This window comes from Alternaria triticimaculans (genome assembly GCF_023758025.1).
Source record: "Alternaria triticimaculans strain BMP 0046 chromosome Unknown scaffold_9, whole genome shotgun sequence".
Taxonomy (NCBI): Eukaryota; Fungi; Ascomycota; class Dothideomycetes; order Pleosporales; family Pleosporaceae; genus Alternaria; species Alternaria triticimaculans.
Window position 1 is genome coordinate 1369994 of NW_026055966.1, and position 25949 is coordinate 1395942.

At 51.7% G+C, this 25949-nt stretch overlaps 6 protein-coding genes across 6 annotated transcripts; all 6 read right to left on the bottom strand.

Annotated features, from left to right (window-relative positions):
• Window positions 1–1596: 1596 nt before the first annotated feature.
• On the bottom strand, window positions 1597–3839 carry J4E78_006868 (uncharacterized protein; the record flags this gene model as incomplete). The annotated part of the gene is made up of 4 exons (XM_049367478.1): window positions 1597–1950; window positions 1986–2133; window positions 2195–3720; window positions 3834–3839. The coding sequence occupies 4 exons, from the start codon at window positions 3837–3839 to the stop codon at window positions 1597–1599; spliced, it is 2034 nt and encodes a 677-aa protein (XP_049221225.1).
• A 7068-nt stretch (window positions 3840–10907) lies between these two features.
• Window positions 10908–12854, bottom strand: J4E78_006869 (uncharacterized protein; the record flags this gene model as incomplete). The annotated part of the gene is made up of 2 exons (XM_049367479.1): window positions 10908–12650; window positions 12774–12854. 2 exons carry the CDS (start codon window positions 12852–12854, stop codon window positions 10908–10910), a joined length of 1824 nt encoding a protein of 607 aa, XP_049221226.1.
• A 2923-nt stretch (window positions 12855–15777) lies between these two features.
• On the bottom strand, window positions 15778–16371 carry J4E78_006870 (uncharacterized protein; the record flags this gene model as incomplete). Its single annotated transcript, XM_049367480.1, has 1 exon — window positions 15778–16371. The coding sequence occupies one exon, from the start codon at window positions 16369–16371 to the stop codon at window positions 15778–15780; it is 594 nt and encodes a 197-aa protein (XP_049221227.1).
• Window positions 16372–17516: 1145 nt separating this feature from the next.
• J4E78_006871 (uncharacterized protein) lies at window positions 17517–18386 on the bottom strand (the record flags this gene model as incomplete). Its single annotated transcript, XM_049367481.1, has 1 exon — window positions 17517–18386. One exon carries the CDS (start codon window positions 18384–18386, stop codon window positions 17517–17519), a length of 870 nt encoding a protein of 289 aa, XP_049221228.1.
• A 3253-nt stretch (window positions 18387–21639) lies between these two features.
• On the bottom strand, window positions 21640–23033 carry J4E78_006872 (uncharacterized protein; the record flags this gene model as incomplete). The annotated part of the gene is made up of 2 exons (XM_049367482.1): window positions 21640–22966; window positions 23026–23033. 2 exons carry the CDS (start codon window positions 23031–23033, stop codon window positions 21640–21642), a joined length of 1335 nt encoding a protein of 444 aa, XP_049221229.1.
• A 2049-nt stretch (window positions 23034–25082) lies between these two features.
• Window positions 25083–25949, bottom strand: J4E78_006873 (uncharacterized protein; the record flags this gene model as incomplete). Its single annotated transcript, XM_049367483.1, has 1 exon — window positions 25083–25949. One exon carries the CDS (start codon window positions 25947–25949, stop codon window positions 25083–25085), a length of 867 nt encoding a protein of 288 aa, XP_049221230.1.

The window sequence follows — 25949 nt, forward strand, 5'->3', positions numbered from 1 at the left end:
CGCCCTCCAATTCGATCAAGATCATTGATTTTGGTCAGTCTTTCTCACGCGACGAGTGTCCTGGCGCCCGGCGTACCCCACTTCCCGTTCGCGCCCCGGAGATTATCTTCAAAGATAAAGTGGATTATCGTGTTGATCTTTGGAGTATGGGTTGTTTGGTGAGTTCGGCTTTGGCAATATTAGCCCCAAGATAATTCGATGGAAGGCTAATAACTTATCAAGCTTTTCGAGCTCATTGTCGGACAGCCGCCGTTTGACAGCTTCATGATAACGCCTGCAGGCCTTGTCCAGCAAATGCTCGAGGCAGTCAGCGACGATTTGCCGGATAGTTGGAAGATGGATTGGCATGCCATGAAAAAAACATTGGATGAGAGCGACCCCACTTGCTCGCTTCAAGAATGGTTAGAGGAGATGTACTTTGATGGGGAAAGGCGCGAGGATATGAGCCGAGAAGACATTTTGCGTGTCGGCGCACTCATCGGAAGCATGCTACGGATGGAGCCCTCCGCCAGGGCATCAGCGAAAGATGTTGTTCAGGATGCTTGGTTCCGGGAGGAGTAACATGTCTCAGGCATTAATTTTGTAGCACGTCGCTGTTACGACCTGACTCAACACGTTCACACTATCTTATATAGTCGCAGATAATTAATGTAATCAAATTGATGTGCATGTAACCTCGATCGTAAAATTGAAGAAAGAGAACACCTGGGCATGGTCATTGTAAGACTCTGAGTGATGTCATGACATGTGCTTAGTGTCACCGTGCGCCTCGTCTTCGGGTTAGCTTCAGGCGATCATCTCGGAGTTCTCGCCCCTACGCCCCTCGACTCCCTTTTCCTCTTATTATATCAAAATCGAAACGGCTATCGCACAGTCCATCGTTCTTCAGATGGTTATCCATTCCTCTGCGCCTCAGTTCTCGTCGCAAGCGACATGTTTTGACACAAGCACACGAGAACACCTCTTTATTGGGACTTTCGTGACCCGAGTCCGCCGCGCCAGCAGAGTCTGAAGACTTCACTTATCCTGTGTTACAGCCTTCGCGAATCAATGAGGACCACGACGCGAGATGCGGCGTGACCTACAATTTCGTTGTCATCAGCACCCGACAGCTGTCGGCCCTTGTTGCGGCCGCAGCAATTAGGCTTGATCCACCATCGTCAACGTAGTTGTCGTACGAACAGCGAGCATTGACTGAGGCTATCACGCTGCGATACTCCTGTTAAAGCTCGCATATACTGCCTTTTGAACAATGAGGTCACTTAACGTAGGGTCTTGCCGTCAGGAAATCACACAAAGAACCACGCGGACATCGTCTCGTCCCTCGGTCGTCAAGGAACGTCGATAACAAAAGCTTCAACAAAACACATCGCGCCATCAAGAATCCCACACTTCATTGTTCTACATCATTTACAATGAACAAGGCCTCGCTTTATATCTCGGTGGTAACAAGCCCATTTCTTCAATTGAAGCTCAGCGTAAGGTACATCCAGAATACCTCTTGAGATGAGATACCAACATCGACCCATATACGCGCTTCGGTTCGGATGCCAGAGTAACAAAGACGCTTCTTCGTACGAGAGGCCTCTTGTACTCTCAACCATAGTTGAGTAAATCCCCGTTCTGGTACTCACCACCCTGCTCATGCCTGCCACGACCACCATCGTCCTCGTAGTGTTCACGCTCGGGACGGCGGTCCTGGTCGTGGTCGTGATCGCGCCGCTCAGGATGCTGGTACGCGCCACCCTGTTCAGCTCTGTCACGGCCACGATCGTCCTCGTGGTTCTCACGCTCGGGGTTGCGGTTGTCGTCGTGATCGCGCGACGCATGGTTATGGATAACGTGAGGCTGATATCTTCCATCTTGCATCACGTTGTTCACTGGCATGAAGACAGGACGGTTGATATTGTCGCCGAGACGCGTGTCGGCAGGGCGGTCGTGGCCTTCTTGCTGATGATTGGGTTGATCAGGTTGCGCTGATCTACCAGGGTAACCTCGAGCATAGTCTCCGTTTCGGTCAGCTCGACGTTCACGAGGTAGTGGACTTCGCGACCGACTACGTTGCCTTCCAGGACCACGTGCGGGACGATCGCGAGGCCTACCGCCACCAGTCCCACGAGGACCAGTAGGGATCTGGGGAGATGACGGTGCATCTTGGAAGGCAAACACTTCTCCTCCTGGTGCTGGGACGTACGGGGGAGGTGCTGGCATTCGGTACGCTGCAGGGAACAGCTTTGGCTTGATAGAGCCTGTTGGTTGCTGCCGCGGATAGTGGTTATTCTCCAAACCTCGCCGTACTGCACCCTCGTCGACTCCCAATGGGGTTGGAGGCATGTACTTAAGCTCGGCAAGCCCAACAAAAGCGGCATTGCGAACCCACTTAACCATACCAAGACTGTCGTCTGTGAGATATCCTGCGAATATGAAACCCTGAGTGGGTATGACTTCGTTAGCAACAAGTACATTGAAGTTGCAATGTGTCTTCAACTCCTGGACTGACCAGCCTTCATCTTCCTTTGGATGCATGAGGATATTGTCATGGGGGCTATGTTTCCTTGAAACATCTTCGGGCCAACCTCGACGGTCAAATGGAAGTAGTCGCATGAATTGCCAACGGTTCCAAGGGTGTATCTTGTCTAGATCATGGCCTTGAGAAGTCCGGCCCCAAGTAACTAGGACTACGTTGGGGAAGACTTTCTGGACTAAGCAAATCCTCCATCCTGACAGAGCTTTGCCATGCGCAGTCAAACCACATTTGTCCCCCAAGACCTGTTTTGGGTCCACCGCGTACTCGGAAGTACGAAACCAAAAGAGCATGCCTTCCCAAAACACCTCGTCGAGACGTTGCCGGATGGGTTGTGGTACATGTGTAGATTGCTTAGACATAATCATCGTTGTCAAGCCATCATATTGCGGGAACAAGAGCCCAGCAAGGTCAGGCATTTCGAGACCAAGATTTCCGCGCTTTATGCAACCGCCATTGGAAGCCCACCAAGAAGCGAAATCTTGAATGAGAGCCAGCATCTGCCTCTGACCAAGTGGTGTACTGAAGTCAACGATGAGGTTTGGCCTTTGTTGTGCGCTTCCATACGCTGCTAGGAACTGCATGACTTTGCTTGTCTTGAATGTGTGCTCGGTATCTGCTCGTGGAATGGTAATAGGTGCATCGGTGGAGCCTAGGGGTGGCTCTCGCACGACGACATCTTGGTATGATTGACCCTCACGACGACTACCACTAGGGCTGAGCTCGACAGGAGAGGGGTGTTCAGGCGGTGGGCGAACGGTAGTCGCATGTACTTCTCCTCGGTTATTGGCAATCGGTCCCCGCGCTTCATGAAGCCGTGCGGTCTGGTCTTGGGGAATGGCGACCAAGCTACGCTCTTCCTGACCAGATAGTGGAGGAGCTGTGTTGGTACCCGGACGAGACTGCAGCTCGGGTGGCGAAGGGCTGGTTGTTTGCCTACCATAAGGGCGTGTAGGTTGCTCTTGGGGGCTAGCAGCAGGTTCGCGCTCTTCCCCAGGGAACTCCGAAGGTGTATGATACCCGTCTTGGCTATCAACACTCGCTTCGCGTGCATCTCGTTGTGGTTTTGGAGAAGGGGCGTGAGTCGGCTGCGGAGCGCGCTCGATCTCTTGTTCAGGGTGCGAGGGAGGGCTGACCGGGCTCAGTGTCGAGCTTTCCGAATCGGCGACGACCACCTCCTCGAGTTCATCGAAGGTCTGACCAGAGTTCGCTACATAGCCTCTAGGGCGTGTTACTCGTGATACTTGCGGACTGTCTTTGTCTGTCTTGATTAGGATAGTTCTGGAAATTGTAGAGGGGAAAGGCTTACCTTCATGACCACGACGACCCGACATGTTTGGCGGATGCGCAAGTGTTAAAGGATTTTGGTAGGTGTAATGATCGAAACAGTTGTGATATTTCGGTTGAGGGTTCGGTTCAGAATTAGTTTGTGTAGAAAGGTCTATCTGGGAAGGATCAGTGAAATGCGCACTTGATGTAGTCGATTTCAGCGCAGTGATTCGCAACAGTAGCGTAAGCTCTGTCTCCTCCGGGTGGATCAATTCATCGTAATCAGAAAGTTCCTGACGTAGTGCACTGCTGCATTGGGGCGATCCGTGCAACGAGTGAGTGAATGTAGCGTGATCATCTAGTAGTTGTGTCTGCCACTGCCACTGCCCCTTGGATGGAACCAACCTAGTGGGCATCCTTAATTGATACAGAACTGGCTGCTTTTGAAAACTTGGTGTATATCTAGATCCCACTTCCGAGTTCTGGGATGTACGTGGACGATGGTGTCTTGCAATAGCCAATCAGCTCGCGCAGTCGTACACTGTGAAGTCTTCCATAATGAATATATTGAAAGTGGCGTGGCTGATAGTACTAAGCAAACCTTTGTTGTCAACTTACAAAGCAGCGTTGCGCTCAAAGAAATCTGCTAGCTTTGTCATGATGCTTAAAAGCAGGGAACCTTCGCGCATCTTGTCGCAACGAATCCTATCTTCCAAGACGATAGCCATGTACGACGATGCAGAATTGGATACGACTTTCTCCGAAAGAGCTTGTCAGATATGGGTGCATCCAACGGCACACAGCTCGGGATCGAGTACCTTGCGGCCGCGGCTCAAGAGAGTACGAGATGGTAGACGCGAAGCTTTGGCATTGGTTCTAACAGAAGAGTTTGAGAAGAAGATTCAGACCGCTCTTGCATTAGGTCGTGGTCACATTCATGCAGTACAGGACGTCAAAAGATGGAAGCACGAAACGCGCTTGAAGCAAGCCGATAACAAAGGTTCTTTGGAGTCGTTCGCTCATCGCTTTAACGTCAAATGCGCAGAAATACAGCCAAACAAAGAGCCGACCGAATCCCAAAAGAAGACTTTGAAGATGTTAGCCCAAAGTGTCGAGCGAACGAAAGCCAACCAAGGTATCATGGATGAAACGATAGCGAACTACGATAGGGATCTTGCGCGCGGTTTGAACAGGTGGCGGAAGGCTTGGGCCGACATAGACAAGATTCTAGCCAAAGTGTGGACAGATGCAGGGCGGCTAGTACCCGACGACGATTCAGATGCGGACAACGAAAGGGCACCTAGAGCGACAGAGTCAAAGAACGAAGCCGGAAGAAACGGAGGCCGGGCGAATATACCTGGCGACAACTTGCCGTTAGCTGCACCGGTGGTAGAGCCCGCTCGACAAAGGCAGGCGGGAAGACGAAGAAGCGATATCTCGGAATGGCAGAACAGTGTCGAAGCCCAAAGCCCCACGAACCTCGACAAGGGGAAAGGTGCAAGTACACATGGCAGGCAGACTATTAGACGCACCAATAACGCTGGAGACCGTCCGACATCTCCGAGCTCGTCTCAATACTCTGGTGAGCATTCGCGAAGAACGTATCGGGCATATTCGTCGCGCCCGCCGCCGCCTCCGCCGCCGCCGCCCCCACCACCACGTCATGTCAACGATGTCTCCATGCCCAGCTACGCGCGACAGCAAGCGCATGATCATGACGCGCATCGCGGACGACGGAACCGAAGTCGATCAAGCAGCCCAGGACGCGAACGAGGTACATCTAGAGACGCACCAGAATATCGGGAACGTAATCACCGCGAAAGTCAGCAGCATAAGACTCGCGATGAAAGCGCCCGGAGGATCAGAAGCAGGAATCCTCCAGAGGACGATACCAGGGGCTGTGGTAGATAGGGTGCTTTGTGAGAAGTTTGCTGGTGGGCAACTTGTGAAACAATGTGTAGTAAGGCAGTGTCGTTACTGTATCAATGTTGAGCAATCGCGAGTCATGTGGCGTTCTAGAAAGTGCCGTCAACGTGAAGAGACATGCTGACATGACTTGAGAAATTACATTATCAATGAACGCAAGCTGCGTTGCATCGTATCGTGACTGGTTGGACGGAAGTCCGTTCACATGCCATCGAAACCAGACAGTGTAGAGAAAACAACAACCCCTCGCTATCCCATGCTGCGCAGTCAATAGAATGGTCGCATCGTGAAAACCTGCACCAGACCCCGCGACCACCTGTCTCCAGATCTCAATCAATGATTGCTAAGAGAGCTAAAAGCCTCCATCGCCACCTTTCCTTTCCGGGCTAAATGATGGGGTCGATACAGGCTGGTTGATGTTCAACGATTGGTTTTGCTCTGTCACGTTGAGGATGGGGTTGACCATTGTTCCATCGTGAGTTTGATGCAAATTTTGCGCCATAGCAGGCCGGTTGTTGAAAGGACTGGCCTTGACTTTTGTGTTAGCGTGAGCAGCAACGTTCCGTTGACCGGTGGCGGTAGTATCGGCCTTTCCACCCCTAGAACTTTGATCCGCCCTCATACCATCCGTAGCTTGCACTGGTGCTTGCTGTTGCGCATGTGATGTTGGCCGAGGAAGAGTTTGAGAGATGCCTTGGGATGGACTGACCTCGCTGGAAGACTGGTCTCGGGAGTCGTCAATTGAGGACTGGGCCCCTTTCCCTAGGGAATCCACTGCTAAGTAGGCGGAGCTGAATGTACTCGACTCTTGTAGAAGGTTCGTAGACTCTTCTTTGGAAGGATGGGTGCGTAATTGGTCGAAAAGCCTGTCACGATGTTGCGCGTTGCCTGGACAAGGCATAGGATGCTGAGGAGTAAGACTCGCCATTCGAAGGCCGCGCTCCACGGCATCCTTGTCCATGCCTTTTGGATGTGCGATGAGTTTCCCATCTGGGCTGTATGCATTGGCCTTCAGTCCGATGAACAGATCGCGACTGTCCTTATCAAGTGATCCCACAGGTACCATGCCCTCGCTAGGGCTGTGTGGCACTGCATCCATTGCAGAGAAATGTGTGATCGCGTTAATCGCACGGTCCCTGTAGCTGGAGTCCCGTTTGTAGGTCAGCGAAACGTGTGGTGTCCCGTTCTTCTCGGCTCGCCGATTTCTTGGCAGCGGCCCGAGGCGATCGTCGTGAAGATGCATCTGCATCCAACGGTCGTTCATGTGTAGGTTTGATACGCCTTTTCCGCCACTAAGTCGACAGACTGTTGTCCAAATGTTCCGCGGAGTCACTTTCGTGACAATATGCAGACGCCATGCAACGCAAACCAATCCTTGTGAGCTTGGAGCGGCCTTTTCACCAGGCTTCAGGGTTGGGTCGAGCGAAAACTCCACCACCCGATCCCAGAATATGTCTCCGACAGCAAAATATTTAGTGAAATCAACATCCAGTGGCTTGGGGATACTGCTGGAATAAGGCGAGCAGATGATCGTGAATATACCTTCACGCCCAAGTGAAGAATCTAGCAAAGTTGCAAGTCCTATAATCTCAATGCCGAGAGCGCCCATTTCGCGGACCTCAGTCACGCAAGGGACGAGCATCTGGAGCACTTCTCGTAACTTTTCCTCAACGGTCTTTTGTGTAGAGTCATCGGCAGTTGAAGATCCACCTTTGATGAATTTAACAATCTGGCCACTGACCGCTGCAAGGTCTGTCATGACTTGCATGATATCAGAGGGTTGTTCACCGACGTGTGCTGAAGGTCGGTTGAACTGGCCGTCCGATGCTGATGGACTTTGTGGAGTGCTTATGATCTTCGCACGAACTCTCCTCTCGGCCCCTTCTTGGTTGGGGGTGTGCTCATGAGGACGTTTCCTGGAACTTGATTGAGGCCCAGGCTGAGTCGTCTCCTCGATCTGCTTTGGCCCATCGTCGCTTGAACTGCGAGCGCGCCCGGTTTCAACGCTATTAACTAGCAAACTCGGGGCGATCACTGCGGGATCACTACCGTCATCAGCCTGCGGCGAGTCAGCTGCGTGTATGCGTTATCGTTTAGTGCTTTGTGCCATAGTACTAGAACCACAACCAGTAACCTAAGCGCAATGTTGACGTACCGAAGACTGAGGTCCTTCCGGCTCCATAGCAGCGGAAGGAAGCACGTTAGACGGAGGGTTGGATACGCGCTATGTTGTTCTGGCGAACTCGGGAACTCTGATCTTTGGATAGTGCGGTGAGGATTCTTGGGGCGAGTTGTGAACCTATGTGTTGGCGGGGTCGGCTGTGTAGTTGATGGCGAAGAGAGGTGGAGCTTGGGCTTTTCGGAGTGGATAATGAAGTAGTCGCAGTTCATAATTGTCTAGGCGCAACGTCAGATCCAAATCGAGCATTGAGCGCGCCCGATCTGGGGAACCTGGTGATGCCTTAGTCTCGAGTGAAGGGTATGTTGCATTCACTCGCTACGCTAGCTTGGAACACTTGGTCTTGCCGGTCAGTCATAACTTTCGATCCGCCTGGAGATTGATCATCAAAGTGCTCAAAGTTACACGTCACTTTGCACACTCCCTGCACGAATTCGACTTGCGGACTTGAGCAGGAATTCCTCGAAGTACCGGGATTCGCAATGTGCAGTTAGATCGAAGCTTAGCACTCCTCATGAAAGCATGTTTCGCGTTGTTCATGTTTCTTTGTTCGTTTCTTTGGTTTGTTACCGTCGCATATAAGAAGCGGTTGCATCCTTTCTTTCATCCTGGAGAACTTGACTCATAGGAACGATTTCACACGAACGACTGAATAGCTCGAAGACATCTGCGACATGCCTTATTATGCAGGTCATCCAGCCATAAAAGCAGAGGCCATTGTCGCCCATTGGACGACGCCAAACGCTGCCCGTGACTACGCTAGAGCACGTACGCAATTGACCGAAACCATGGATGGCGAAGACAAGGCCCTGGCTCTGACACTATCCGGGGAGCTTGCGATGAAGATTCAGAAAGCACTGTGTATGGGCCGACAGCATAGGCTATCTACTCAGTACACTAAGGCGAAGGTCAAGGAGCTCGGTACAGAGAGACTGGACAATGCGGGCCTGGTGGAGGCTCTTGAATTTGAATTGCATCATAAAAAGAAGGAGATTGACCAGTCTCTCGTCATGAGTGATAAGCAGAGAAAGGAGCTTCACACTCTAACTCGAGACCTTCATCGTATGCGCGACAACACGGACGTAATCGAAAGAAATCTAGTCTTTCTGGACGAGGGTGACAAGAAAGAGGTCGAGCGGTGGAGAGATGCGTGGTTTGACGTAGACAGGCTGCTAGACGTGGTATGGATGGAAGCTGGAATACTGAAGCAGTATGAAAGCACCGGTGGAGATCGAACCGAGAGAGCTGCAGCGACACCTGGCCATCGATCCGGTAGGGAAAGGGGCTTGGCTGGCGGCCAGGAGTCGGCTCGTGACGATGGGACGAATGGCAGGGGCCGTGGGGGACGAAGAGATCGTTCTCAGTCAAGACATAGAAGGCGGACGGAAAATGAGCCACGTGGAAGACACAGACGTCAAGACGGGACGCGAATTGTGGACGACAGCGATGAGCTTGACCAGCGAAATGGTAGCTCCGACCAAGACAGAAATCGCCACAGGCGCAGTCCGTCCGCTGACAGCAAAGTAAGGGAGGAACGAACTTTACGCATCGAACGACTTGTTAGACAAGAACGTGATGATTATGAACGAGGAAGAAGAAGCAGCTCACGACTACGCTCGCGACAAGCTTCAGCTCAACGAGGGGGAACCAGACAAAGAAGGAGGGATTCCCCCAGGCAGAGAAGTCCAAGTCGAAGTCGGAGTCGATCACCCTCCTTGGATGTGAATCGAGAGAGACGCGATGTCAGAAGAGGCGGAGAATATCGTGACCGCGAGGATATGAACCAGGATAACCGTTATCGAGTTGACGGCGAACGCAGGCGTTCCTCACGAGAGCACCGTAGATAAGCCATCCAAAGTTTGAGCAGTTGCTATCTGAGAGGCGAAACCGACCGTAAACTACGCTGAAGGCTCGGACAGTGACAGATACTGGCTTTGGTCCGTAGGTGAGGAGAACCGACACCAGCAGATTCATACGCAAGCAGAGGCCAGGTGATAGGCCCCAAGACACGAAGCTCGTAAGGGCATACGATGCGTAATTCGTGCATCATGTACAACGCAAATTCTCAAGCCCAGCAGGAGCCCATCGCCGTGTATCCACCGAATGCACTTCCAGGTAGCGCTCTCATCAATTATGGTGTGGTACGCAGGTCGAAACTGAGCGGTTGAGTCCCTTGTTCTCATCCACGCAATTCGATATTGGTGGGAGAATGACACGAGACGATCATAGGACGGCGTGGAGCGTGAGCGATGTGTCGGATTAGCAATTGACCATCATGCCGGTAGGTGATAGCAATGTCTCCTGGCGAGATCAGCATAAGTTGGGACGACTTGAGATGACAGCTTCGCACCATGTACATGGCAATTGAGGCCACTGAAATGAGATGAGCGGAAGAATGAGGCCTTAGCTCGAGGTTCTGCATGGGCGCGATGCTGGTCTCCAGGAGACTTTCGATGCAAGCGGGCGTCTGTGCCGGGCGCGCAAACTTGTGGTTCTTCGTCGCCTTCTGGCGTTCATAATTTACAGAAGGAAGTCATCGCATCCGATCAAAGACATGAGAAAACAGTGAAGTAGGGCTGCTGTTGTGAACGAAGGGTGAATAAGTGCAGTGACAGTGCGAGTGGTGAGAGGACGCTGGACTCTCGCTTACGCGTGACTTTCGCGTCGTGGCCCGTGCACTGACGTCACCAACGGCTTTTCTCTGCCCGATCTCCATACACAAGCCATCAACTTAGCATTCACTCACAAGAACATTAGATTTCATCTTTCATTGGCAACAATGATACTTTACATGAATCCGACCAGCTTGGCTCCCATAGTTTTGGAAAGCTTATATCAGCTAAGTACGCCTCAATGCAGGGCATGTACGACGAGCGCGCGCACTGAGACGAAGTGCTCGAAACATCTTACCTTGCCCAGCTTCCAACAAGTTCTTTCCGTCTCCTCTTCTCCATGTACCGTCGCGCTTTCTCCTCGCCAAAACCCTCCAGGAAGTACTGAATCGCAGCATTAGGAGCGATCGTAAGAACCACCAAGGCCACGCGATCCAGGAGGACCTTCGTCGTCGTTCTTGCGGTCGGTCCGGCCTCTAGACTCCCGGCAGTGATAGTTGGGGCTAATGTACACACTACCGGCCGTGATGCCATTGACAGCATTGTTCCAGGACTGATCAACGCGGTCGGTCCGGCCTCTAGACTCCCGGCAGTAATAGTTGGGGCTAATGTACACACTACCGGCTGTGATGCCATTAACAGCATTGTTCCAGGACTGATCAACGCGGTCGGTCCGGCCTCTAGACTCCCGGCCGTGATAGTTGGGGCTAATGTACACACTACCGGCCGTGATGCCTTTAACAGCATTGTTCCAGGACTGATCAACTTCTGCGGTGTGATCCCCGCGAGGGGCATCAGCCTTGCTTCGGTCAACGTCGTCATACTGGACAGCCCTCTTTCCCTGGGTCGGTCGAGTTTGAGAGCTCCTAGTATCCGAACCACGAGGGCGATGTGGCCGGTCTTTCTCGTAAGATGCGGTGTTTGAGTAACCACGATCCTGTCGAGATGAATCCTGGTGGTCTCGAGCTCGTCGATCATCAGAGCGGCGGCGATAATCGGAACGCCTACGATCGTTATCGGACTCGTCGTCATCCGGATGATGACGGGGAGTCTCAGTTCGACGAGGGGGTGGCCTTCGGTCAGGTCGTGGGTACGCTCCGAGGCCCATGGCGTTACGGCCATCGTCTATAGCATCCCAGTTGATTGAGTCATAGAGTCCGTGATGCAGTTTGTCGGTTCGTTGCGATGTTGTCACTCGCTTTCCAATTGTCTCCAGCAGAGTGACACTGGCTTCATCGAGATATCCGGCGAAATCCCAGTCTTCCGTGAGTGTGCATCGACTGGAAGCGCCTGCAAGCACGTATGACATATCCGAGATGCGAACTGGCTTCGTGGCCTGGCTTGTGTCCACCTTGAGAACACCGTGAGGGCCATGGTTAACGGGGTCTCGGTCGCGAGCATCAGCTACACGTAGCCACTGCCAGTATGTATCCGGCGGTATGTATGGAGCGCGGAGCCCTTGCTCACCGTGAGTCTCCACACACGTAGTCAGAAACTCATTGTCGCCTACAATGGCGCGAACGATATGAAACCGCCGTTTCGTGGAGACCTTTCCCAGTGCAGTACCAGCGGCGTCGTTTCCGAGATGGGTACTTTCGTTATAGGAGAACCCCACCGTTCGCTCCCTAAAGACCATACCGACCTTGACTCGATGTTCAAGAGGCATCTGGGGTGCACGCGGGATGCTTACGGCTGACTTACTGAACATCATGAATACGCGGTCGTGGAATGCTGGGTTCAGATGGATAGCAAGGCCCTTGATCACCGCACCAAGGTTAGTATGGACGAAGACCACATTGCGCCGCAGTATCTCGGCGATGTCTTCCGTCATGAGGTCGCTGAATCTGCCAGGAAAAGAGGTGAGGCGATCGGTCATCCAGACCTCATCTGTCTTTACTCGGCGTGTGAAGTAGGATGCTTCCGCCGCGCCCCTGTGCTTTGTGGTCCTTGGGCGTTTGGCTGGATGCGTCTCACTGCCAGTCAAGATGGCGCTCGGGTCACCCTCAACTTCAATATCGCTGAGATCGTAGGACTCCTCGTCGAAGTCATCAGAGGGGCCAGTAGTCACTTCCGTGTGTTTGCGCTTTTTCGAGACATCGGGCGTAGTTCCAAACGCGGGAATAGCATGGGCTATTTCATCCTTCAATACATTAGCTTTGCTCGCGGGGTTAAATATATTGATTTGACGGAAAACAAGTCCGTGAGCAAAGCCGGGTTGATGCTCAAGGGAGCTTTTGTTGATAGTGGCGAGATGTCATCGTACCTCGTCATAGTTGAGTTGGGGTGTCGCAGGCTGGTATGATTGAACCAGGGGAAGTTTCGATGCACTGAAACCTGAAAGCATGTCAGCGACATTGAGAGAGTAATGTAGTATATCGTACCTTGTCCGCGCCCGTCCGGATCAGTCATCTTGGAAGTTCGGTCTTGTGTACTATGATTGCAAGAGTGAACAGATAGCGCTAGCAGGGTGGGGTGATATCGAGCAAAGGGCGAGCACTTGACTTTATATACCCCCAGAGGAGTTGGAGCCTAAACCTCGGAGTGAATTTTGAGAGGCCGAAAGACTTCGTGGTGCCAAGCCTGCACCGTGAGCTTGGAAGTGAGGAAATTGCGCACGGCCCCAGGACAGTATGGTGTTGAGAACCTTCGGATGACGTTGAATTACAAAAAACGCTGTACATGGAACGTGGTTACGTCCATGTCAAGGTGGCAAAGAACGTGATTTCATGTCCTTTGTTGAGCGACAATACTTGTGTCCTTTGTTTGACTACACGCCTTCCTCAGCTTTGGGAGTTGCTTGGGCCCTCCCAGGTCTCAGCCCGGGCGCTCCGCGGAAAATTCAGAGCTCAGGGTTTGGATGCAGCTGCCCTAGCTCGATCGACAAAAAGTTCCAGTTAAAGCTGCCTTTGTTGACTTCCACAGCCAGAGATCTACGACAAGGACCTGCACTTGCATCTCCACGCTAACTGTCTGTCGTTCAACATCAATCAACAATCGTGCTCACCTACCCTATAACATTGTACCGATACATCTCAAGATGTCGCATGAACTGCCACATCCAGAGACGTCGTCTGAAAAGGCCTGCAAGCAATGGGCGACGACGGTGATCAACCAATCGACCTTCTGCGATCAACCCAAGGTTGTTGACATAGCTCTTCAACAAGATCAAGATCAGGTTAAGGCCTTGGTCTTTTCCAGACAGCTTGCAGCTAGCATACAGCGAGCGCTTTGTCTTGGGAGAAGCTTCCGAAAGTTCGAAAGCGAAGCTGAGGTTCATCGACAGCGATTTGAGACGCAGGGTCAGGATGCTGCTGGCATAGCTGAGTCCACGGACTTTCGGTTACAACTCAAGAAGAAAGAACTGGAACAAGCCGGGACTCCTAGCGACAGACAAGCGGAAGAATTGGATGGTCTATGGCAACAGTTGATGCGAAGCCGAAACAACCAGGGAATCATCCTCAATAACAAATCAATGCTAGAAGACGAACTCAATGCAAAGCGAAATGCGTGGCGCGATGCTTGGCTGGTCGTTGACCGTATGCTAGATCCGGTGTTGATAGAATCGGGGTTCCTCAAGCCATATCCAAAGCAGAGGCAAGGAAATGCTGATACAAGGCGAGCAACGAAAGGACATCATGGGAATGGTAGATCCCAGATCAATGCTGCTGGTGTTGATCGTCAGAGTGATACAGCAGACCGACCGCAAAATCGAGCAAGAGTTGTGATGGACATATCTGGAAAGCAGCAGGCTGCCGAGATAGCGGAACTTCTATACAGAAAGTATCGGGAGAACTTCGATGATGAGCTGGAAAAGGCTAGATCAAAGAGCGGAGACAATACTGGACCAAGAGGGTCTGCATCCGTAGTAGCAGACGACGAAAATGAAGCTAAAGCTCGCGATGACTTCCGCCAGGACATTTGGATTACAAAAGCGCAAGAGCTGGGCAGGGCGTGGGAACAAAAACGGGATGACCTGAAGTCCGCGCAACTACGTGCTGTCGAAGTGCTCCCGGAACTTGAGAGCAGCATATCCATACGGTCCAGTTACTTTAATGTTACCGAGGATGGGGTTTGGAGATCCGGAGAATCAGCAAGGTTGGAGCTGATGAAAGCTTGTCAAGGCTGGCGTCAGATCGCTGCAAGCGAGGGTCTTGGGAGTGACGTAGGCCACTCTGTGACCAGCCCGAACAACATGAGGAATAGCATCTATAAATACTCGGTAAGGCCCCAGGACAGCGGTTCTCGAGGGATGATTGAGTACAGGGCAGCGCCCTACAGCAGGCGTGGTCAACAGTCTCCTCGTAACTCTGCGGAAGCGAGAAAAGCTAGACTGCCGGTCTGGCGTAGCGAGCTCAGACCCTCAGAGGTAGGCCTGTCGCCACTTGAGGGCTTTCGACGTGCCGCGATGAGACAAAAGTCTACCACGAAAGGGAAGGCACAGACCAGCTTGCACTTGCGTCGAGAGGCGCCCCAGACCAACGTACATGATCGCGACCACCATGGCTACCGCCAGTATAGTTCCTCGGCCAGCGAGCAAAGCTCACATCGAAATCGAGCTCCTCGAACCGCATCGTATTCACGTAGGTCTGCTGAAGCATCGAGGCGGCATAGCCGTGGAAGAAGGGAGGATGTCGATACGCGTAGTAATAATCGGTCAAGCGATCGAGGAGCCAGTCGGTATACAGGCAGGTCCAATAGAGACAGTATTCGAGGACGCTCAAACGTGCCGCATGGAAAAGAACGCCAGCGGGATATCAGGAAGCATGCGGCGGCCGCAGCGAAAGAGCTTTTGCGTGGAAGTCGACCTCTGGGACGCGAAAGACGAACAGCGATGGAGATATTGAGGATGAGGCCGCGGCGACCATGAAGGTGGTACTGGCTTGCGGTCAGTTGGGACGGAATGACCTACGCGTGCCGTTCGAAACGGGGCGGTGACATCATAGTTGTATGTTATATTGACATCTCGCAAGAACCATGAGCACACTCGTGGCCTTCACATATGGTGTGCTGCCAAAGACTAGTCGTGACGTTGCGCATTGTTGCTCACGAGAGGCCAGGTGAGGGTTGGAGCGTCTACAATCTGGTGCGCTGAAGCTTGAGACGCGTCGAGCGCTAGCGCGGCGGCACGGCTGAGTCAGCAAGAGTTCGGCGTTACCGCCCAGCACCGAAGCATCTTCATATCCTGAACGGAAGATTCCATAACTGAATGGAGCTGTTGTAAGCTTTTAGTTACACGTAAAAGTCCTTTCGCTTCATCCTTCCTCTTTCTATAGCTCATCCTTTTCTCCCTTCCACCCATCGCCCACTCCTCGCATCCATTGGACCCCAACCAACTTCAATCCCTTCTTCTCCGCCAACTGCTCTGCTCGAAAACTTCTTCTCTCAACGAACTCCTCTCCTCCAACATCCGCCTTCTCTACAGTCTCGCCTGCCTTCTCCTCAAATAGAAGAAAGAGGTACCGATGTGGCCCGCTCTCATCCTTCGGTCCAGGTGCCAGATACTGCGTGATCGTCTTTCCTCTCGCGGTGATGTCTTCTGGAGAGGTAGTCGCTGATGGAGATGGAATGGAAGTAACGACCCAGTGGCGCCAGTAGCCAAACTTTGGGTCGTCTGGTGTTGGCGCATCGGGGTCGATCATCATGAATGTGAAACTAGCGGCGGAAGATGTCGGTGGAGACGAGATGGAAATGATAGGTTGCTCTTTGACCTGGCTCACACGAGCGAGGCTTCCATGTTCTGGGGTAAGTCCGGAGGAGAACTTGACGCTGAGGTCTAGGGCTGGTGTGAAAGACTCTGGGATGATGGCGGAAGGGAGTAGGTTGGCGCTTTTCAGCGATTCGACGAGAGCATTGGCGGCCATTCTGGTACTTGAAACTGCTAGAAGACGGGCGTGATGAATCGTAAGAAGATGATCGTGGTCAATCTAAGACTCGATGCGCTGGTATAGGTGGTTTTGTTGCGCAGCCGTGATGGTCAAGGTCTATTGGTGGATAAACCCAGCTCTCGCTTGGTTCTCCGCTTGAGGCTCCGCTCTTGCACTTGGCGACCTTATAGAGCATAGATTCGGGGTGTAATAGGCGATAGCGAAGCCCGGTGACGTTGATAAGGCCGTCTACGACCCGAAGCACGTGAACGGTTAGTTAGCTTTGTGAGCATCATGACAGGCTATCACTCAGATAGACATGTCTTGCGTTCTACTCGGGCTGGGCCTTTGAATTTCCGGCTTCAGAGCTTCTAATGAAGCTCTGAACATGCCTGGAAGCGGCCGCTCTCCATAAATGCTATGAGACAAGCACTGTGATGTCTTTCATTCTGTCATGCACGGGTTGCATGCGAAGGAAAGGACATCCAGAAGGCCGGTACGTCGGGCCAGTATAGCGATTTCGTATGATATCTGGGTAGATTGAAGATGAGGAAACTTTGGCAGAAAGAAGCCAGACCCTGTTGCTGATGGGTGTTGATGTACTGAGTTCGTGAGTATAGCGGGGTTCAAAGACGCGCCCTGTTCAATGCTGTGAGGCCAGCGTTCAGTATCGATAAGGGAATGCGCTAACTGGATTCAGGCCTAGTCCCGCCCCTTGCCAATGATACTTAGGTAGGAAACACCAACTCAGACACCTGTTTTTCTTTAGCAGCATGCGAATCAACTCGTCTAAACTCTCTAAATACTCCGTCAGCGAAACGAGACGGCGAAAGCGACGGTCGAGGCTGGGCCAGCATTCATGTGAGCGTTTCTAAACTGTCTGGTTTAGCGGACACACTCCTATCCGGGTACTCGTTCGTGTCAGGATATACACCGTTGTCGACGAGGTATTAGTGAGAATCAGGGTCATACCTAGGTATGCCTCGGTGCTCTTAATAGCGTAATTTCCGGAGAAGAACAATGACAAAAAACGTAGGAGTGATAATGCATCTTGACTACGAGCCGTAAAGCATCTTTCACGTTCTGTGCTAACTATCAAAGACTCCTGCTCAACTGCATAACTGTTTCTACTCTACTGTTCCTCAAAGTTTGCTCTCTCGCGCCGCAAACGACTGTTGGCACGCGAAATGCAGAATAAAAAGGTTCCATCTCTGAGGATACAACTCCTTCATCCTGTCATACAATGCCTCAGCACTCGTTGTCCTAGCCAACTCCTTTTCAAATGTGTAAATGTACTCCCTAGTCGACTGGATCAAATATGGCGCATCTGCCTGTGAAGCTCTCTTATGTCCTGCAACAACAATATGCGGATTCTTTGCCTCAATGAGATCGATAGCATCCAGCCACTCCTTACGTTTATCTGGCGTGTTGGCCTCGCCAAAATGCTGATGACAGTCGCCGTACACAATGTCGCCCGTAACGACAAGGTCGACTGCAGGGACGTGGAGAAAGCTGGAGAACTCATTGTCCGTGTGTCCGACTTCGACGCCATGCAGCTTCTCGCCGTCGATGAAGAACTCGCCTGAGGCAGGGAGGGCCTTCGGTATCGGCCTGGCTTGATGTATCTGATCCGGAAAAAGATTTGGCCAAACATGGTCGAAGGTCGTGTTGTACAAATCTTGGATTCCGGCTGCAACGTTTTGCGTGGCGACGAATTCAAGGCCCGGGAAGTGTTCTTGCAGTACTGGCACAGCCGCGAAGTGATCGGGATGGGCGTGGGTGGTATAAATATACTTGAGCTTCTTATTCGGAGCTGTCTCGCGAATCCATTTGGCGATCTCCTCGCCTTGCTTAACGGTGATGGGAGTATCAATGAGGGCGGCTGACTCGGGTCCGTGGACAAGTACACAGCTGATGGGTGACCAAGCTGCCCTTTCGTAATCAGGAAAGCCGGTTGTAGCTGGGATAACGGGGGCAATATAGATATCGACTTGAAGCTTGGTATTACCCATCTTGTGATTTGTGTGCAGTAATCTGGGAAGTATTGTGATGAAGATATAGAATATCTCCAGTTCAATGAGACCTCGGGATCTTTATAGAGGAGCGCTTGTGTGGATAAGAGGATAATCGGTACCGGCGACCATGTAAACTCTTAGTTGGTTACGTAGAATGATCAATGCAGGTGTGGGGTGCGGGGAAGCTCGAAACTAGTTTACGTCCGTACATATGCGCATCGGGGGCATGCGGAGAGACCCATAGATATGTGTATACCTAGCTTACGCCCGTACATATGCGCATCGGGGGCATGCGGACCGACCCATAGATCTGTGCATACCCTAGCTTACGCCCGTAAATGCGTGGAAGTCTAATCGCAATACTAGGTAGACTTCCGGCTTGGCTATCGCCCCACACATGTGGTGATTAGTAATAAAAGTTTAAGGTCAATTGTCCTGTCGACTTGCCCTTGGCAATTGATTATGTGAACTTATTCAGTCGATGTGGAGATCTCCAACTCCGCAAAGGCTTGTTGTGAACTATGACGTGGATGCAACGACCAACACCCGCTATTGAAAATAGATCTTGCCGCATGTACTTTTCCTGCTCTGCAACCGTGTACTCACAGGTCATATTTCTGATATTTTTGAGTCGCAATAAGTCGATTAACGTAGACTTATCAAAAAAGCCAAGCGAGAAGGCAGTTTAACTGCACGGATGCAAAATGTACAAATCTTAAGCAGTAGACAGAGTGCGCAAAGTGTGCTTTTTTTTGGTTCCTGTGAGATTGACAGATCATGAGGTCAAGCTCAATTGTTTTCCACACGCCACTATCAGCCTACAATCCTTCGGGATACGGTACAGCACGATTTTCCTTGACCCAAACTTTCTCCTGCTCACTTCCAAACTTGGGCGGAACCAATCCATTGACCTTCCACAAACGCCGGTCAGTTTCATCCACGTGGAACTCCCAATCGTATCCCTTGTCAGCAACGTGAGGCTTCAAAGCCTGGTCAATTCGCCTGGCTGTTTTGTCCATCGCGATGTCGTCGTCTGGCAGGTTGACGGCAATGTGCTCGATGACGAATCGAATGAACGGCTTGTCCGTTTTCTGCTCCCCGCCTATCCACATATCCTGCGGACCCGTTTTGATGAAGTTGACGACAACGTAAAAAGGAGGAAGGCCTATGTCCGTATAGATCTTGGTGATGTCTTGAGTGAGAGCCTTCCTCGCGGCCGTATCCTGGAAATGGCCTTCGGGGTAGAAGATGAGCCAGAGAGGCATCGTAGAGTGTGTAGTAGGTTGTTGTGGTAAGATGGTAAGAACAGAGGTTGCGAGTTTAGTAAGTCGAGATGGATGCTTGGAAATCAATAGCTGATGCGATGGACGCTATTATATAAACAATCTCCATTCCCCCGTATCGATTGACAAGCAGTCTTGAATCTTATGCCCGCATCTGCAAGTTCAATCTAAGACGGTGACCCAGAAGAAATTCGGGCAAAGGGAAGATCCCACTAAAAGGTGGACCCCGCAGCCACCTGGGCAGCCTGGAGATCAGGAAAGGCTGTCGAACTAAAAGCGTTTCACTGTTTGTGCTATCATCGGACTGAACCAAACAGCAGTCGATTTTGCTGATCGGGAAAAGACCGGAGCAGTTATGTTCCGAATTTTGTGAAGTTACGGCCTTTGTAAAGTTACGGCCGTATGAGATTGCCCGCACGTGCTCCGAAGTTAGTTACGTAAGCTTTGACGCAGACATCCGGAGTGTCGTAAGGGCGGAATCTGTGAAGCATTGTGATAGGATTTACCTGAGGTTGCACTAAAGTATGGATTACAAAGTAGCCTACATGTATGAGTAACCACGATAGCTTGAGGGTAGTCTAGGTACCTAGGTATAATATAAAGCATCCTAATGGCTCGATTCGCCTCTTCAACCGCCTCAACCACCTCAAACTCATTACCCTCTTCCACAAACATTTTTTCTCTGGATCCAGAGCATATCCTTGCGATCATGTCCACCCAACCAGCTTCTTTCCAAACGCTGGACCAAACCACCCTGCGTGGCTTGTTCTATACCCCGAAAAACTACTCCGGGCAAAAGTTGCCATGCGTAGTCATTTCACATGGCTTCTCGGCCACGAAAGATCAGGGCCTGACAGCGGTCGCTGAATATCTTGTGGCGAACCTTCCCATCACCGCTTTGGTTTTCGACAATCGTGGATTTGGAGAGAGCGATGCTGGAGTAGGCAGACCTAGACTGGAAGTTGACGCACCGATACAAATCAGTGATATTCCCGACGCCATTACTTACGCTCAGACCCGACCTGAGGTGGATCCTACCAAGATCGGGATTTGGGGCTCGTCGTTCAGCGGTGGTAATGTGCTTTGGGTTGCTGCGGTGGACCGAAGAGTGAAGGCCGTCGTTTCGCAGGCGCCGTTGGTGGAGGGATACTCTGCTTTTGCCAATTTGATTCGGTCAGATGACATCGCAGATTGGGAAGCAGATTTCCAGAAAGGTACGTGTCGACCCAATCCTCTAACACGTCTATTGAGTTTTGACTAATTTGATTATTCCAGATCGAATTGATCGTGCTGCTGGCAATCCACCTATGATGATTCCTGTCGTCGATCCAAATCGATTGAACCGCTCGGCCATGACTACAAAAGATAGTAACGCGTCCATGGGAGGTGCTGAAGGCGTCGTTCCTCACTTCAAAAACCAAGTAACTCTGAGAAGGTTTGTTACGCAAAAGTCAACCTTGCAATGCCAGCGAAGATTCATTCAACTAACTCGTGGTCAGCATGGAGAATCTTAGAGCGCATCCTGGAGCGGCCTGGATTCACCACATTTCTCCGACACCATTGCTCATGACTGTTGCGGATAACGACGTTGTGACGCCCACTGCGACTACATTGGAAGCATACAGTCGTGCACTTGAGCCAAAGGAGCTGCATTTGTTCCGCGGTGGTCATTACGAAGCATACGCCACGCAACCCAACTTCGAGGAATGCGTCAAGCGACAGGCTGATTTCTTCAGGAGGAAGCTTTGCTCTTGACCATGCATTGGGGTACTATGAAGCTTTGACTATCGGATTCAAGACAGACGTAGATTTAGCGGATTGCTCGTGCAATCCTTACGAAGACAAAAATTTCACTGCTTACAATATGTCACTATACGATATGCATCCCGAGAGAGAGATGGTTGTTTGAGTAAGTCGCTTTCCCGCAACCTTGTATCCCAGGCAAGTGGGAAGAGGCACCTTCAGGCTTACTGGGCTGCCCTGTTCCGAGACTTCTGAAGCTCCGCCATGCGCTGCGCAGTCCTCGCTCGACCCTCTGCCAAGAGCTTGTTGTCTCTGTCGACATGACGTTCTTCTCTAATCTTGAACCGCTTCGCATGAATTTGTGCATTTTCAGCTTCCATCTCGTACTTCATAAGCTGTTCTTCTGGCGTTTGAGGCGCGAAGTCGTAGCCAAAGTTGAGGAAGTCAAACCGCTCTCCGATTTCTTCAACATCTCGCTTTCGCTTAGCGCGGCGCCGTCTTTCATTGTCGTCTGAGGATTCTTCGGATGCTTCTCTCCTCCTCCGAAGACGTCGCTCCCGTCGACGGCGCTCCCATGGCGGCGTGCTGCTGCGAGACCTGCGAGACCCTGTCTGGCCATCGCTCGGACGAGGCGAGCGGGACCGCTCATGTTGACGGGTCGGGCGCTCGACCGGGGTACGAGGTCTACGCTCTTGTGGTGCAGCTGAATTACCTTCTGCTGGCGGCCTTTCATTGGCTTCTGCTTGCCTTGCTCGTTCGTGGAGTAGAGCATTTGGTGCCCTATCCCGCGGCATCAGCGGACGAAAAGGCTGCCCCGGTAGCCCGTTGTACCTGAGGTTCATGCTACCTGCATACAGCCCTGGAGCGGGTAGTCTACCGATGGCTCCTCGCTGTTGCGGCGTAGGAGTGTGCTGATGGTATGCCCCGAAGTCTGACGATTGCTGAGATGGCACCGGAGAGCCATTGACCGGCTCGTCATCGTTGTTAAAGAGATGACGTCCTGTAGCCATTGCTCGCGGCATCTCTGGAATGTACTCTGGGGCCTTTTCTCCGCCCAACTCTCTGCCAGATTCTTCAGCTCGACCACGTTCGTTCGGGGAAACGTCTGGTCTGATGTTGTACATCCTATGAGCTTCTATCAGGGCGATATGTGCGTCCTTTACATCGTCCAGGCGAACAATGCCGATATTATCGACCTGATCTTGCTTTTTGGGTCTGCCAATACCTTTCGGGTGCCTCTTTCTGTTCTCGATCGCAAGTCTTATTTCTCGTTGTACCTCCCCGACGTCTAGAGCGACCTTGGACATGGCGTACAAGATTGGGATGAACTCATGAAACCAGTCTTCTAGATTCTCTCCGCCCCGTGGTCTGATATCTTCTGGAAAGATATCGATAGCCTCAGTTCTCCAGGTTGTTTCGAGGTGCCTTAGCGTCTCCTCTTTGTATGAGCCCTGCATCGCATCGGCACGGCGGTAGATGTGGCCGGCAGCCTCTTGCTCATGGGCATTCTTAACCAGCAACAGTACGTCTTTTAGTATGATCCAATGCCGCCTATCCCAGATTGTACTGCTCACACGGCGTTCTGTATTGGCGGTAATCTCTTCGAGCACTGCGACATGGTCTTTTCTGTATCGCGACACCTCCAGCAAGACACTGGCGATTGCTTCGTCCCAGGAAGGAGTATCATCCCAGTCCAGTGGCTGCAAGTGAGGCGGAAACACTTCATACACATCTTCAACAGACCAGTTACGCGCGATCTCCTTTAGTTGTTCCGCTAAGACCGGGGTATCCCCTTCGTATGAAGTCGCCATGGTCCTGTCAGAATGTCGAGCGGTCTCAGAGGCGGCGTGCTCGATGTAATCAATAGTACTAGCGGCGCCATATTAGCGGTCATGCAATTGCGCAACCTCTCGGCAGATCGACATACCTGGATCTGGATATACGTTGGCGTCGCTGGAGTTGGTGATCCGGTTGCCGTCGCTGCTGCGTAGAAAGGCGACCGCGAAAGCCGTGGAGCTATCTAGATCAGCCGTAGGTCGTAGGATATCTCTGCGTGAAGTGTCGTGGATTGTGCGCCCAAAATAATGACAACAGCTTCAGGTCAAAAAGGTGGGGCTAGTCAAACAAAGCTTGCGCACGCACGAAGTGAAAGCGGACGAGAACCAATGGACAATGACCTTTGTTTGAGGGGCTAGTGACTAGATCGAATTGCCCTAGAAATACGAGAAGACTATGCGACGCTCACCCTGAAACCAGTCTGAGATATTGGCAAAGCTTCGCCATTCTATCAACAACGTGTCTCTTGGTCTCCAGCTTTGGCCGGAGTATTTAGGGCCGCAGCGTCTCGTCTCATCCTCCACAGCTTCAGTCTACGAGCCGCAGAGAAGGCTCTGCGATCGCTTTCAGCGAGGTGTCAGCGTCTCGGCCACATCGATGTCGAAAGGTAGTAACCGGACGTCTTCTTCTCTGGTCAGATGCTCGTCTTCGGGTGCATAACAAAAGTCGTAGAAGCTGATCCGGTCTTCGATATCGGACTAGTGTGGTTCAGGAATCTAATTCACATCTGTGTCTGGATCAGGATGTTGCATTCAGTCCCGAGGCCGCCTGTCCTTCTCAGCATCGCTGTTTCTCTTCCTCTTTGTGTCTGAAGTTCCCTTGCCTCTTGACATGATCACTTTGCCAATCCGATCACTATCGACCCTGCTATCGACGAAGCGTACAGCGCTCGAATAGCTCATGTGCATTCTTCGGTATCTTGCTAGTATCTGCAGTCTCAAAGCATGGTAGTAGTCTTCCTGCGCTTGGTATAGTTGATCTTTCTCAAGATGTAGAGTTCGCAAGTCGTCGAAAGACGCACCTTTGGGGTCATCAGGGGGTTCTTCCAGCAAACCGTCATCTCCATCGATGCCTGCGAACTTTTCATGAAGTAAAGCTGTTTCGTGAGGCGCGTCCTCGGCTGATTGAAAGGCGCTTTCTTGGGTGTTCAGTGATTCACTCCTTCGCTCCGTCTGTTTGTGACGTCTTTTATCAGTACTTGCAGGTCGCCCATTTTGGTCTGGGGGCAAGTCTGAACGATTTTTCCGTCTATTCGCTTCTTGACCCCGAACTTCGGGTGTTTCGTGTAGTTGGTCAGCCCATTTAGATGCCATAGCGACGGAGTGCAAAAGTCGTCGTCAGTGTAAGTTTTGACAGCCAAAAGAGAAGCATTCAAGCAAACAAAGGCAGTTTTGCACTGAAAGACGGTTTGGACAAAGACGAGTGCCATCTTGGTGCCCACGCTATGGAAATGCTGGATTAAAACGAAACCGGCCTGGTCGAGATAGTCAGTGACACGTCTGATGGGTCGTCATTGCTAACAAGGTCTAGCAAACTGTAGCACACTTTTCAATATCTCCACAGTGATGCGATATCATTCTACAATAGTAGCGCTGCAACGCCTCCATATCTGTAGTTTTCGCAGCTATCCAGATCTATCATGAAACACCAACTAGCCACATCGATCGCCGCTTCCGGCTTACAGATACTCTTCTCGCACCGGTACCTCCGACAGCCGCCCTCCTACCTTCTCTCGCATTTGCTCGCCTCAAATCCTCCGCCTCCGCCTCCGCCTCCGCCTCCGCGAGAGCGTCTTCTTAGCCCAATAACCTGCTTTTCGTGCATCTTTATCCTAACCTTCTGCGCCATGGTTTCGCTCTTCGAGGCTAGACCAGGGAGCTTTCGGATTTGCATCAGCAGCAGTATCCCGTCTGAGCTTCAATCGAGACTCCTCAACATCCACTAGGAGCTGCGCGAATATTGCTCTGCCCTCGAACAACAGCTCGGCAGTTTTGAACCTGTACCGATCCTGATGTATCTTCGAGAATTCGACATCGGCCTTAAGCTTCATCAACTTTTCCTCCTGTGTCTTGGGCTTGATGTCGTCGTATTCCTTCAGGAAGTAAAGGCTGTCTCCAGTTTCGTCCGTCCTAGGCGGTACTTTGTCGGAATAAAAGCTTTTCGATTTGCGATCTGCCATAAGCTTGTAGCGCTTTGCGTGCACTTTGGACAACTCAACATCAGCTCGGTACTTCATCAGCCTCTCCTCTGGCGTTTTGGGCTGGAAATCATCGTATCCGAAGTTCAGGAAATCGATCCGGTCTCCGAAGTCTTCGGTCTTTAGCTTAGGCGTAGAGGTCGTTTGCGGGACGGGCTGTGCATCGGGGCTCTTGGCTTTATGTGCTGTCATGCGTGGACGGTGACTCTGAGGGCGCAGTGCGGATCGGGAGATATCTCGGCGGTCACGCGCGCTCATTCGAGAGCTAACTTGATCCTCGTCCAGATAACGTGGCTCCTGACGCCGACGCTCGAGTCCGGCTATGTAAGCCTTCGCGAAGAACTTGGGGGTTTTGAGCAAGAGGCAGTCATCCACCGGGGTATTTCCTGGTTTCGCTTGGTCTGAGTCGTGGCTTTCGCGAGCACGCTTAGTGTTGCGGTCTTCGTTAACGGTAAGTGCGTCGGCAGAACGCTTTAGCGCCGGACGGAAAGGCATGTCCAT